Here is a 14,912-nt window from a genome sequence, read left to right on the forward strand (position 1 = left end):
TTTGGCTTGGTGTTAGTAGCACAGAATGAGTCAAACAGTATTAACTTTCAATAGGGAAGTGGTGTGGTCAACCAAAACTGTTTGCGGCTAGATTGTGAAGATAGGTGCAGCAGGTAATGAAGAACAGCCTAGAGTACGGACTGTAGGTAGAAGACCAAGCAGAATCAATCAAAATCCTTAAATGTTAAGTCAACATTACAGTATAAACTTTTCTGCTGATTTGTGTATTATGGTATACCACAGCACTATGGTTCCTAACCAATCAGTTTCAGGAAGATGGTTAAATTAGTTTTGTATCTGATGGACCCAGGCTAGAAAACTTTGGAAGAAAAGTTTTATGCTATGCAAAGATGTACTTTTCATCTTTGGCTGGTAAATTTCCTTAACATGTCTTCTCACATTTGTACATGCTGGTTACATCTACACATGCTATTAAGGTGATGTAATAAACTCCGGAGCAGTTTGTTCCAGAGGCAGCTGCTCCTGGGTGCAGTGTCTACATGTGCACCTGGGAAAACAGCAGTTTGAGCCAGGGCAGAGCAGCCCTGGACTGGCAGGGGCCCCAGGAGTCAGCTAGGGTGATCACCCATCCCTAATTGGGCAGGATAGTCCCAGAATGGGAACCTCAAGTCTTGGTCCTGGCCTGCATGACTGCGACAGAATTTGTTGCAGATTCACAGCATCATGCAGGGATCCATGGGAAATGGCAGGTTTGCTCTTGTAGGATAGAATGCTGCCAGCCTGCAGGGGGCTGCTTGGGGGGGCTGAGACCTGGATACAGGGGGCACCACATACACGTGTGTGCTTACACACATGTGTGTGGCCAGGAATACAACCAGGCAGTGTGGAGAGCAGCTCCCTGCAGGTAAGTCCCCACAGCTCAGCACTGCTTAGTATGTGAGTGTACTCCAGATACACCCACAAAGGATCAATGTGCTAGTTACCCCCCCATTCATGACTGGAATGGGTATTCTCATCATGAGTCCTAGGGTCCCCCCTCAAATTTATATGCATATGAGGCACAGGGCAAGCTCATCTGGTGCCACTTCATGGAAGGTGAGACTATACTAATCATATGTGACAGGCTGAGAGAGGGGATGACAGAGTGACTTGGGGTGAACTGTTTGGGGCCCTGTTTGGTGATGTTTGCCAGACATTTAAGGCTGATGAAGAAACAGGAATTATTGAAAATGGAAAACAAAAGGACCGTTGTAGTTGTGGGAGTGAAGAGGAAGTCAAAATGTATGCAATATAGTAGCTTACCATGAGATGAAAAAGAGTCTGCACTCAGTGGGCACTACCGTGTATTTTATTCAGATGTGTTTGCACTAACCTATGCTTGTAGTAGGTTCCCATCAGTATGTTTGCTCATATGGGTCATGTGTTTTATAGTTATGCTCACTGTTGGCTTAATTTAAATCAGTTTCATAGTTGATTTCTATTATTGAGCGCATACTGCTTTTGGCAGCAGTTCAATGATAGACAATGTATTTAATGAGGTTTCCTTGTATATGAATGTAAGAAAAGAAGCCTTTCCCTCTACACTAAAAAAAAATCTTATCTTTGAGTAAATATGGTACTTATTGATCTGGCTGATAGGCAAAAGACTAGAACATAAATAGATAATTACAGCTTCTGGTATTTTTTATACGTGACTATGTGAAGGAAACAGCAATGCCTTCTGATAACACAGAGCCAGACAAGTTATGATTGCTGCACAGAAGTATTTTCACTTCTTCAAATTAAATTAATAGTAAAAAATCCAGCTTTTCACTGAACCAGAATATAGTCTGCACCAAATGCTTTGACATTATTCTTGAGGTTTAAAATTCTGTTAAGCCCATAAATAAGGAAATCAGGGCTTGGTTAAATTTCTGCATTTGAAGAACACTGTTTTGAACAATGCAGCATCTCCAAGAAATATTTGACAATGTTTGCCTGTTTGTTTTTAAATTCCAGTTCTCAGGGGTATATCCTGTATTCTCCCCCACTTCCCAAGTAATATCCCCACTCTGCAGGAAGAGAATAGAACTCTGAAAAGTAATAGAACCATCAGTGATCTGCTGTCTGGAGCTGGAAGGAGGAAGCAGACATGCAGTGTTGCCTAGGAGGATGGACTTAGCAGCACAGGAGTGCATCTTTGAACATGGGTCTCTCAGCAGAAGAGCTGATGGAATTTGGAGAAGGCTTCAGAGAGTGCAGAGACATTGCCAACAGGCTCAGAGACAAGACAGTGGTAGGTGTTTTGTAGTTCAGGTCCTAGCCTTGATTCTTTGTGGAACCAAGGTCTGTGCAGAGCATGCGGCTGGACTGGACAAATTGGGGGGAGAAAAGAGTAGACCAGAAGCACTTCTGTCCACCAGCCCTTTTAGGGACGGACATTCAAAAAGCAGAGCCTGAATTGATTCAATCTTTGCAGGTTACTTTAACCTGCCTAGATTAAACCAATTTGCAAGTGAATAGATATTCCCTTCTGACTCAGGAAATGCAGGCACACGCCTGCAGTGGCTTAGGCCAGAAACCAGGGTGGAAGGCGATGCTAGAGCATGCCCTTGGCTGCAGGGAAGCAGAGGGGGTTTAATTTCTCCCACCCTGTCCCACTGGCATGGACCTGGGCTGGAAGCAGAGGGGTGGGGCCAGCCCTGCTCTCTAGAGCAGAGAGCACAGTTCAGCCCAGGGCTGCAGAGCATGCTGGGATGCTACAGGACTTTGGTTTAACTTAAACCAGGAAGGGGTCTGGGGCAGAAGTTGCACTGGTTTGACCCAAATCAGGTAAGTTTGATACTACATTCAACCAGGTTTATCTTAAAGTAGTTTAATCTATTTAGAAACTGGTTTATGTGCACTGAACTTCTGTTGTTAGAGGTTTAAACCAGTTTCTGATCACCTAAACTCATTTATGTGTAATTTCTGTCTCCAGCCATGGATATTGTCCAGAAGAGATCATGAGGGGTGAGGATAGGCAGAAGGGCACTGTTTCATCGACAAGCTTTCCAGAAGGGGTTCCTTAGAGATTTCCTTCCCTACAGGCAGGTCCCATGAGTTGTTCCATAACCAGGGATGATATGGACCCCACCTGAGATTTAATCTGAAAAAGGTGTTAGTTTGCACTGAAGTGCAACAACTGATTGAAGGTGTCTCAAGAATGATCAAGTTAAGGAGAATGAAGACCAACTGCAGTGTCCTTGCTAACTCTGCTAAATGACAAAAGAACTATTTGTGAAAAAAAAGTGTGTCCATCTGGCTGGCTACTTTTCTCAGTTCTGCGTCAGTCCCCTTTAAGTGACTTCTCTCCAACACTGTTCTTTGGGAACAACAGATGTGGATAATTGTTGCTAGCAAAACAATAATCAGGTCAACAACGCATTCATGACTGGACGAGCACCTTTAATAACCACCTGGTACATGGACAACTCACATCTTACCTAACTATACAAATTACTTGTCTTCAGCAAAACAGCTTTTCTAGAAAACTACTTCATAGGCATAGATTAAAACAATCCAAAGGGAAAAACAGGAAAAAAGTCAAAGGAGCTAAACATAATTTTTAGCACAATGTATACTGCAGGTTAAATCATCTGAAAAAATATTTAATATAAGAGTTATAATAATCCTATCAAGTTTTCTAACCAAAAGTGTTTCAATCAGGAGCAATACTCTTAATCTGGTTACTACTGTTGATTTACTCCATGGAGCTGGCTCATAAAAACATACTTTTGAAATGAATCATAGAACCTGGAGAAGAAAATGACCACTGAGGTCACTCTGTCCAGCACTTTACCCACAGTTTTACATAATGGAAATGATTCTCTAAGGCATTTATTAGAAGCAGAAAATAAAATACTCTATTTAATATTTTTAAATAAATAGTAATAATAGTGGAAAAAAAGCCATGCTCTTAAGTGCTTTGGTTTTATTTTATAATAACCATCAGGATCCAACAAGAAACGTCAGAAAGACATAAATGTGCAACAGCACCAGAGAACCATGAAACTAATACGCACCTGATACTGTATTTACAATATGAAAGCATGGACGCACAATTGTACATGATATATTATCCACACTTATATATCACAAATTGTTAACCTAAAAATCCAAGGATCAATATAGGGAGGCTTTCATATTCTTAGATTTGGGTATATTTCTTCAAATCACATTACATTTTCTTTTTTCAGGTTTTGCCATCACATGTGCATAAGGCAGCCTCATAACAGCACTATGCAATTTTATTTCAGCGTTAATAGTTATGGCTCAGAAAATGTGTTTGATCAGATATTCTCCAAAGACAAACAATAATATTTTCAGTGATTTGTAAGACAATTTATTGATATAAATTATTTTCTTTTAAAATACATTGCTATGCACTTAGGGTTAGTTTATAGCAGCCCAGTCACATTGTTACTAGTACTGTTTGACCCATTACTATTGCTCAGTGCTTCTACAATAATTTATTTTTGACATAACTGATTTATGTTTGTGACTACATTTCCTTTGTGTACTCTAACACAACCTGCTAGTTATCAGATATTTATATATTTTGTTCCATACCTTAGCCTTTCCATCATATCTGCCAAATACTGCATATACTAAAAAAAGTACACTTCTTGTTTTTTTACTTGTCTTTTTTTTCTTTTCTTTTCAAAATTTTCCTGACAGAAGAAATTCAGGCACTAACCATATTTGAGAAAATAAGTAATCATTATACTGTAAAGAAAAACACACTTATCAATTTATATTTCAGATAGTCTTGGATTCAATTTTGCTCTTAGAGGAGCCTATGAGAATTAAAGATTTAAACCTCGTTCTCACTAAAGTTAGTGGGGAATTTTTATCACTGACTTTTTTTGAAGCAAAGTTAGACTTAGTATGTGAATATAGAGCCTTATGCTGACTGAATTCATTTCAGAAAGAACATCAGATATTTCTGGAGGTGGCCAGTAGCAGAGGCATTTCCTGGTGGAGGTTTGTGATTTTGATCCTGAAGTATGATGGGTCTATTCTCACCTTTGCAGGTCTGTTTTATTTTATTATGAAGAAGGAATAACTATTTCATGGTTCACGTGTGTAATCAGAGTCCCATCAGAAGGTTTATTTTGCCTTCTTGTAATTTCAAAGATGGAAAAAAGAATGAAAAGAAAGGAATAAGTTCTTTTTAGGGTTAATGCTCACTGCTAACTAGAACACCATCTGAAAAATTTCATTAAGGTTATTACTTTCATTCTATCCCAGCAGGGATGCCAGTCTGCCATTATAAAAACCATAAGAATCAATATTTTCCTTTCTGATCACAGGGCATGGGACCAATGCTTGGAAGAGATTACAGGTCCTGAAAGCATTCCTACTAGTATGTCTGCTAATGGGTTTTTCTCCCTGGCAGGCTAAAAGATACTAGGCCTTACAATCATATTGCTTTGATTACCATGCTGTTTTTCTTTTCCTCCTTTTACTTCCAAAATCAAAGAGAGATTGTCATATCATACTCATATTTGGACCTTAATTTCAAGTTTGAAAATGTAACTTTGTACAAAACAAAATAAAAAGCAAAAAATCCACAAAACAGCAGCAGCAGTAGCAAAAATAACAACAAAATACCCAGTTGCACAAAAATGTTACCACAAGTTTACTTTCTAAATTTCCAATAAAAACTTAAAACCAAACATATTTCTATTTTGGCTACAATCGATAGGTCCTGAACTTTGTACAAGCATGCTGAGCAAGGCTATTCTGCATCAGTACAAATACATCTGCATTAAGAGCATAAATGAGGCGAGGTGCCAGGGACAGTCTTCTGCAATTGACAGTGATATGTTCCCATGTTCTCTGCAAATGTACAGAGCAACACAGAAGGGGAGGAGGTTTAAAGAGAAATGCCGTGTCTGAGGAAATATAGATAAAGTCAAGCTCCTGGGACACTTAGCTATGTCCCAGTCCCAAAGGTACTTATGCCTGAACATAACTTTACTCATGTAAGTAATCTTATTCATTTGAAAGGCACTACTTACGTGATTAAAGTTGTGCACTGATTCCTTTTTAAATAGCAACCTCAGTATGACGTACTACTCATTTGCAAGCACGATAAGTCTCAAGATACTGGTTCTTAAAACTGATATTAACCCTTCGGCCTACCAGTGTTTACACTGACAGAAGTCCAGATCTGATTATGGCAAGTTCCTCACCTTGGATGAGAATAATTTTCAATTCCTGCAAGACCCTTTGTGTGTGTGGGGGCGTGGGGGGTAGATGTATAGATGCATCTATGTGCACTGATGTGTGTGCCTGTCTCCATGTAACAAAGATCCCTTTAATATGTACCTATGTAAGCAGCAGCAACAGTCTGCTTCATTTCAGATTACATTTGAAATGAGCTACTTGGTTCAACAAATCCAAAATACCATAAACAAAGAGAGCAAGACAAGAGTAGAAAAATGAGGTATAGTATGGAAGTGTTTCAACTGTGAGTGTTATATTCAGCCTAGTTTTAAAACAGAGACATGGCACTGCTTAAGCAAACTGAAATTTAAGTTATGAAGGTTGCACTGTACACATATACTCATTATGTAGAACATCCCCCGAGTAGCCTCTCTTCTACCCTTCACTGTGTTGATTAGGGCTGCATTTGGTCAAGCCAGTTGGTGCTTTACTCAAATGTGCAAAGAAGAATGCAGATATCAGATTTATATAGCAATTTCAGAAAAAAATTGGTTAGAAATCCAACTACAAATTTCCCAAATTGGTAGTGAATTTATTACATTAAAGCAGAAAAAAACAGTCTCTACTTTTGTATGTCATAGACTACTTGGCAATAACAGGACTTACGTACCTCTACCAAGAGGATATTTGGCCTCCTAGCATAAAACCTTCTTCTACATACAACTCATCTTATATGTTTGACTTCCCTTTGACAAATTGAAATTGCATACAAGAAGGCTTTTACATGCGTTTGAATTGTAAAGATACGTATGTAGGCTTCAGCACATATGATTTCTTCACTTCCTCTTTTAAATGTAGTATCTTATTAAATATTAACTAGTATGCCAACTGAGCAATTGATCTAAAACAGCAGGTGCTTCTCCAGTCTGCTACTTATTCTTATAACTTTATGAGATACATATTAAAAAAATCTAGTCTATTTGTTGCTGAAGAATATAAACACAACTAGGTAATCACATATTCAAATCTGGTACTTCCCTATATAAATAACAGTTTTGCATGCTCAGCTTCCTAGTTTATAAGAGGCATTTTTTCAGGCACAATTTAACCCCTGAAGCTCATTATTCTATAGCCTTTAATCCTAAAAATATGGGCCCAGATTTTTAGTTGACAGACATCAGTGTCATGCCATGTGACAATTTACATCAGTTGTGAACCTGGCCCATAATTAGGGGTAAACTATTAAGAAGAATATGTAGGAAGACAGTGAGTTTTAGAACTCTGAGCCTCACTCCTTCTCATTCAATAACCTTGACCTGTAAACATCACCCTCTCTTGGGTGTTTGTTTCTCTCTCTACACCTCTCATGGGATAACTTCTCTTAAGTAACAGCTAGAACCACTGCCAAATATGCAAAGGGAATAACAGCAACAAACCACAAACCTCAATTGACATCAGGGTATTTCAATAAAAATATCAAAATTCTACATTCAAGCTAGTGAGTGAGGTTAATTATTGCCTCTGGTAATGAACAGAATGCATATTGCACAAGCATCCAATGACTGTACATACGGGGGGTTTTTTCAAAAACTGTAGTGGTGTGAAATTTGCAGATTTTTCCCTAGAGATACCAAATCATTCATCTTCTCCTCATGCTTAATTCTTAAGACAAAATTGGCAAGAATGCCTGTCTGTGAAAGTGTGTGCCCCAATGGAGTGAATTCCATCTGTCTGTTGGAAGTGCTGTTTTTCAACAATGGCTGTTTTCCTAAGTAATAAACCAGAATGAGGCACAATAAACTGTATGCGATGGCAGCCAGTTGTCATCTTTCAGACGTTTATTTATTTATAACTTTCAGCTGCCAATGTTGGAAAGTTAAACCAGTAACATTTGAATGATTTTTAAAAGCAAAAGTCCTATTAATATTTGCAAGTCAAAGTGAGCAAGAAATGCTGCATAAAATGTAAGTGCTATTTTCTGTTTGCTTGATATTCTTTAGTCAACTCTTGTGAAGTCTTCAAATCATACCTAGGTTTGTGCTCATCAGGTGCAATGTACTTGAAATACTCTCTGAATCAGCAGTATACACTCTAGTAAAATAAAGCTCTTAGCAAGGCACAGTCAAACTCCTTTATGGTATACATTTGGCTTAAACTACACCCATAGCTCCCAGTAATCTTAGGTTTTGTTGAAATTGCTTAGACATTTGAGGAACCCTTACACTCATACGTGATTTCACACCTGCACTGATATTATAGTCAGATCACTTACTTCTGGGTTCACGAGGTCCATCCACTGTTATCTTGATGGCTCTGTGGTATGTGGCTACTTGGGGAGGATTTGTAAAGACTGTGATGGTTAGGGTGAAGCTCTTTCCTGTAACAGGAAAAGACATCATTGTAATGATCACACAGGTAATTATACAATACAGTACGCAATGATAGAATGTATATCTGTCACTTTCAACAGCATTAAAATACATCCTATTTCATCTATATCTGTACACAAGCTCATACACAGCACAGAACTTCCATCCACTTCAACAAACTCCTTAAGTGGCTACTACCCCAAGCATTTCAATGAAATGTATATATATTTATATTATATACTCCTTGATTGTAAAATAGACGTTAGATAGAGCTGAACAATGGTTTTTTAAATCATCTACATTATTGCTTATGAATCATTGATACTTACTAAGGGTGTTAGTTTAGAAAGCCCCACAGATTCTGGCTGAGATTCCCCAAGTTGCCTCAGGAAACTGATCAACAATGCTCATTAAAATTAAAGGGACTTGGGTGGTCAAATTCCCTAGGAACCTTTGAAAATCCCATGCTATTCAGCTGTTGCTAGTATTTGATCAATTTCATATTATAAACCACAACCTTTTAAAAAAGAAGAAAATGTGCTACCACAATTCCAAGGAATGAAAGGAACAACAGGAATTAAAGAGGAATTAAAGTCTCATATGAAGACATGACAGAGATTTGGTTTTTTGGATTTCCCCCACTTGTCCCCCCTTGTCTTAAGCCTGGTTAAGAACATTTCATAAATGAAGACATTTGGATTTTTTACTTTTTGCTTTTGTAGGTATTGCCTTATAGGTTTCCACTGAAAGTATTAGTGACTATCACAGTGACTTTTCTTTTAATTCAGAGACAAGGTGATAAGGGCTTTTTCATATATAGTTGGTGCATATCACAATTTTGAGTTTTGAAAAGCATTACATTTAATGGCTCAAATGGAGATTAGATTATATTACATGCAAAACCCTCACGATTATAACATATTCAATTTTTTCTGCTTTTGTTTTTGATTCCTTGTAGCCTACTTTGTAAAATTAGTATATTACTACTTGCCTAGTATATTTCAGATTAATTAATTCTTGGTTTCCTGGTGTTTTGATAGCTTAAAACACTGTATAAATTTTAATTATGACTTTGGCGTTTTTAGAAATAGGATGTGGAAAGTACTAGCTGTAGCCAGTCTTAGCAGAGTTATTTGATGTCCTGAGGGATACTGATAATCACAGGGATTTTCAGTGTAAATAGTAGACATCCAGAAACATGACCCTGATTTGGACAGTAGGGAATTGCAGATAACAGATTATTCTTATACAGGCATGTGCTGTGCAAGCTTTCCAGTACAGCAATACCCAATGTGGTCTTCAACATTCCTGTCACCCAAGGTCATGAGCTTCTGATCAAAGACTTTCACTTTTGTTTTGTTTTTTTAAATCTAGTGGTAGGTAAATGTCCACTTGCAACAACAATAAAACTTTCAAAGACATTTTTACTTACGTTTTAAAAACAATCTTAATCCACTCCCCATCTAGATACTATGGTGCAGAATCTCATTACCATAATATCTGAGAACTTCACAATCAGTAATATATTCATTATATCCCTGTAAATTACAAATGTATTGTCCCCATTTTACAGAGGAGGAACAAGGAATAGGAGGAATAAATGTCATGGCCAGTGTCTCATTGCAAGCCTCTCACTAATGAGCAAGAATCTAAAACCAGGTCTCCTGAATCTCTGTTAGGTGCTTTCCAAACACCCTTCTAGCCTCAGTTGAAAAGTAGTTTCAGGGCTGAGGAGCTGGAAAGGTAGCATAAAATCACTTCTGAACCCTGTCTCAGGACCTTTGACACTCTCTTGGATCCTGTGCCAAATGAAGCTCAGCCAGGCACAAGGGTCAAAGCTAATGCGTTCTCAATATTTACTAAATACAGGTTTCCCCTGCTTTATGTGGGTTTTGTATGTATGAATTTACCCTTATGCAATGATCCTTTTTACACCAAAAATCCATTATATGCGAGGTAAATTCACTCTAATGCCATCGGTGTGGCGGAAGCCCGCAGTCAGCTGCTTTGGCCAGTGTACTGTGGGAGTGATGCGCACCAAAATATAGTCTCCTGTGTAGATCTGTGCTCCTCGCTCCTTGTCTGTGACACGTATTTCTGTAGTTGCCATCCCCATTATGATAGTGCCTTGTGCTTGTGTGTACTGTCTGCTGTTGGTGAGTACCAAAATTGTCTTGTAAAAGTGGTAGAAATGGGTCTGGGGGTCAGTATTGTCGATGTCTTGGAACATATCCCAACCTGTTACATTGTGAAGTGGATTTCCTTTATGAGAATTTGAGTTATGGGAGTTATCCAGGAACACATGTACAGCATAAAGTGAGGGAAACCTGTACCAAATTACATGACATATCATACCTGCCAATATTTAAGACTTTGTTGAAGAAAATTAACAACCAAATCAAAAGATTTGACTAATATTAAAAGGGGCAATCTTCTTTCTGAAAATATTTTATGTACCATTATTACAAGTCACACACAAAATTCTCATAATTGGAAAAGAGCAGAGAAAAAATTTTTTTTCTCTTGCTAATCTATTTTGATGTCTTCATAGCTATTTCTATTTTGTTTCCAATGTCTTTTCTTTAGATACTGTATGTAGCACATGGTAAGGTGCTTTCACTTGCTCCTAATTTACGGAGTCAATTGGTTCCCCCTGATTTTTGCATGTGGATCTTTCCTTCAGCACAAAGACACAGAAACATGTTTTGAACATATTTAAATGTGATTGTGAATCCACAAAAACCAGCACAGGGAATCAGTGGCAGGTATAGTACTTGGGACAGCTTTAAAGAAATACTTTAGGACTGGCTAGGTTTTAGACCCTGTGTATGGTTATAACACAGTTTAGCAAAAGCAGGAAGACACTACATTTACCTTTCATTGTTTACAGAAGACTATTCATTAACCGCATACTGGTTAACCACAGGAGGACATAACCATACATCTGTGTGTCACTTATTGTTACCTACTGATAATTCTGCTGCATTTCTCTGGTCATTTTGTTTAATTTGCATTCACCTTTATTACTTATTAACAATGCTTTTGTTAACTACGTGCCTGGCTGATACAGGTAAAATTAGACTGGCTGTCTTTCTAGCTAAATATATACCATATGTGCATACATATAACTGCATGAATGTACAACCAAAAAGCTTTCCCCTTTCATCAATTTATTAGGATACAGCCGAGATGGAGGATAACGTGTTTTAGACACATTCTTTCATGATGCTCACATATACACAGAGACAAATGGGAAAACTTGTTAAATTGAATTTTAGTTAAAAAGCAGTATCAGATTAAGTCACTTAAAAACCATCAGTCAGACTTCTCCAGTACATCAATCTGTGTTAGCCAATGAGAAGTGGTGACTCTTTAAAACAGTCCACATACATACCTAAGGAAAGACTATGCAAAAATTAAGTAGGGATCACATAAATACACAACATATTAAAACTAATAATCATTGTGCATGTGTGGGTGTGTCAGGTGGGAGCCTAACAGTGAATTGATATCAGACAGAGTCCTTATCTTTAAAGCACCTGACAAGCAAGGATTAAGTCATTGCAGAGACTGACCACTCGCTATATAATTATCCTTGACAGCCCCCAATAGAGTGATACTGCAGTCACAGTTCCAAAGAATTAACTCACAGGATTTGAGCAGAGCTTCTTTTGCAGAGTGCCTTTGACCTTGTGTCACCAAGACATCAAAAGGAAGTCAAGCCTTCCACCTTCAAAGGTATAGTATAAGACTTGTGTTTTCAAGCAGCACTATGGCTTAGTAAGTGTGTTTTCAAGCAGCACTATGGCTTGGTCTTTCTTCTGCAAGACCACCATCAAACCTGATCCTAGCTGAAAACAAACAATTTAGCACGGGTAACAGAATTGATTACATTGCTGGACAGACAAATGGAAACATGAATTTTGAAGATGTTGACAAAGATAGGTAGGGACTCTTTCTAAAGCATTAAAAGGCAAAGGGAAAGAAAGACTAAACAATCTACACAAATCATAGCCTGAAGGCCCAGTGTAGTGATCCAGGCTTATGTCTTGAGCTCAGCCAGACTGGGAAAGGCAGGGACTGGAAGTGCAAGAAGCAGTGAGCTCACATTTAATGAGAAGTGAGGAGCTTGAAGTGGCACTTCCAGACAATGCTCACAATTGCATTAAAAGGCTTTGGAGGGCCACACTGCTGCCTCTTCAACTGCAGGATACATTGCTGTAATCTGAAGCTCTGGAGAGGAAGTAAAGTTGAGATGGGAAATAAAGGAATCCACCATGCAGTAACATAAAGATGTTGTGTTTTGCTTTAGTCATCTCTGAGCAATGCAATTAAAAGAGGGCTCTGGAGATGGAAGGCATTTTTAAATGCATGTGGATGCAAAGCAATACAACTAGTCAAAATATAGCAAGGAGAAAACACAAAATCACATAGAAGACAGGGTGAGCAGGAATCACCAGGCTGGTTTAAAAGCATAATAACATTTTATTTTTTGCCTGTGTTGCAGTTATACAAATAATATTAGTGGGAGAAGATGACAGATGAACATCAGCGGCTGTGGGCCAAATTTATGAAGTGCCTCATTATCATTGCATTTGTATTCAGTCCTTTCTTAAGCAAAAAAGTTCTGCTTCAATCAAGCAGCTTGTCTGAATGAGCACAAAAGGAGTAAGAAGTTCAGATTTTTGCCTGTAGAGTGGAGAAAAGAATGAAGGGAAGGAAAGCAGTTGATATTGTTACAATAGCTTTATTTTGCTTTAGGAGTTTTGTCATGGAATATTGCAAGTTTTTGTATAGTGTAAAAGTTTTTTTTTTTTTTTACCACTAAATGACTAGACAGAACACAAGAAAAAAGGGAAAAGAGCTAAGAATGTACCAAGGACCAACAGTATGGATAGAAATATATGAAATTGAATGCAAAAATATACAATACAGTACAAACGATATTATGGATATTTCTATAAAGTCTGTCAGAGATTTCTGTATGGTACATTTATATTCTGCTTACACATTTTCATACCTATGTATCCAGCTGATTTTATTAAAGCCATGCTACATGATCATTTCTATGTATCTTTCCAATTTCACCTGATGCTTCTCAGGGTAGAACACGAGTGGTTATATTTACAGGAAAGTGCTCTCTCTCTCTCTCTCACACACACACACACTCACACACACACACACACACACACACCTATTATGTCTCAGGCCTGATTTTGCCACTCTTTATACAGAGTGAGTAAATACTTTATCACTTGAATATCCCATTGCAATTGATGAGAAGAGTCAGGATAGCAGTTTCTGATCCTTACTTAGCCATTGCTCAGTGCACATTAGTGAGCTGCTTTTAAAAAAAAAAAGAAATAGTTCACTCAATTACATGACAGTCTAGGAATAACTACCCAAGGCCAAATTCTGTCCCCTGATTCCTATCTGGCTCCCATTGCCTTTGGTGGCTGTTTTGTACAGCTGTAAAAGTAACTCAGCTAAATGTCAGATCCAGTGGATGTCATAGCAGAATTACAGCTATGGCAGAAGACACCAAAAAGGCAACATTTGCTTACCATTAACACACATATATGAGAGATGCCTCTTATTTTAAGCAACAAGAACCTCCTCCCGCTACTAACTCCATATGTTATGATGGGGCAACAATGTTTATACATTCTGAATGTTTGATGGTGTAGGCCAAACAGAGAAGTGAACTACTACGGGCATGTCTCCAAAACTGTACAAATGCTGTATTATTGGGTATGCAAGCAGATACTTCAGCAAATAACTGATCAATTGGCATCTACAAACACCTTTGTACTCTTCTGCCCATGTCAGGACAGCTAGTCAGGCTTACTGCTGTGTTTATTTCTATGCATTGCTCACAAGCAATTCCAATTTTTTTTTTTACCTTCTGTAGTGAAATTCTGACCATAATTAAGTCAGTACGTATCTGGTCATTAATTTAAATTAACACAAGATTTCACTCATAGAGTCAAATTCTGCTTCTTGTTAACTCAGGACTGTAAAGCCACACCAAACTGAACATATTGCCTAATAAGATTCTGATAATATCTTCATTCTAATTCCACCCATGCACACTCACCTTTCCTTCAGCTAACAAACCACATGCTTTGCTGATTCATAAATGAATCTTCCCATATATTTTGCTGTACAGAGCATCTCAAACTTTTACATAAAGATGAGGGGTGATCGCATTTGAGTTCAGGTTAGGGGAGACTGTATTTGTGTCCGGTTTTGGGTCTCACATGTCAAGAAAGATGTGGGCAGATTGGAAAGAATCCAGTGGAAGGCAACAAAAATGATTACAGGCCTGGGAAGCATGACATATGAGGAAAAGCTAAAAGAACTAAGGTTATTTAGTGTGGAAAAGAGAAG

The 14,912-nt window shown here is 38.0% G+C and overlaps 1 protein-coding gene across 2 annotated transcripts in view; it reads right to left on the reverse strand.

The window, feature by feature from the left end:
* RUNX1 (runt related transcription factor 1) overlaps positions 1-14,912 on the reverse strand; it is an 84,713-nt gene that overhangs the window by 51,332 nt on the left and 18,469 nt on the right. For both annotated transcript variants that reach the window (XM_019528900.1, XM_019528899.1), the window contains exon 3: positions 8,426-8,530. In XM_019528900.1, the coding sequence (XP_019384445.1) occupies positions 8,426-8,530 (105 nt within the window). The remainder of the gene's footprint in view (positions 1-8,425; positions 8,531-14,912) is intronic.

Source organism: Crocodylus porosus, unplaced genomic scaffold, assembly GCF_001723895.1.
Source record: "Crocodylus porosus isolate Cpor-Errol unplaced genomic scaffold, CroPor_comp1, whole genome shotgun sequence".
In the NCBI taxonomy this organism is placed as follows: Eukaryota; Metazoa; Chordata; order Crocodylia; family Crocodylidae; genus Crocodylus; species Crocodylus porosus.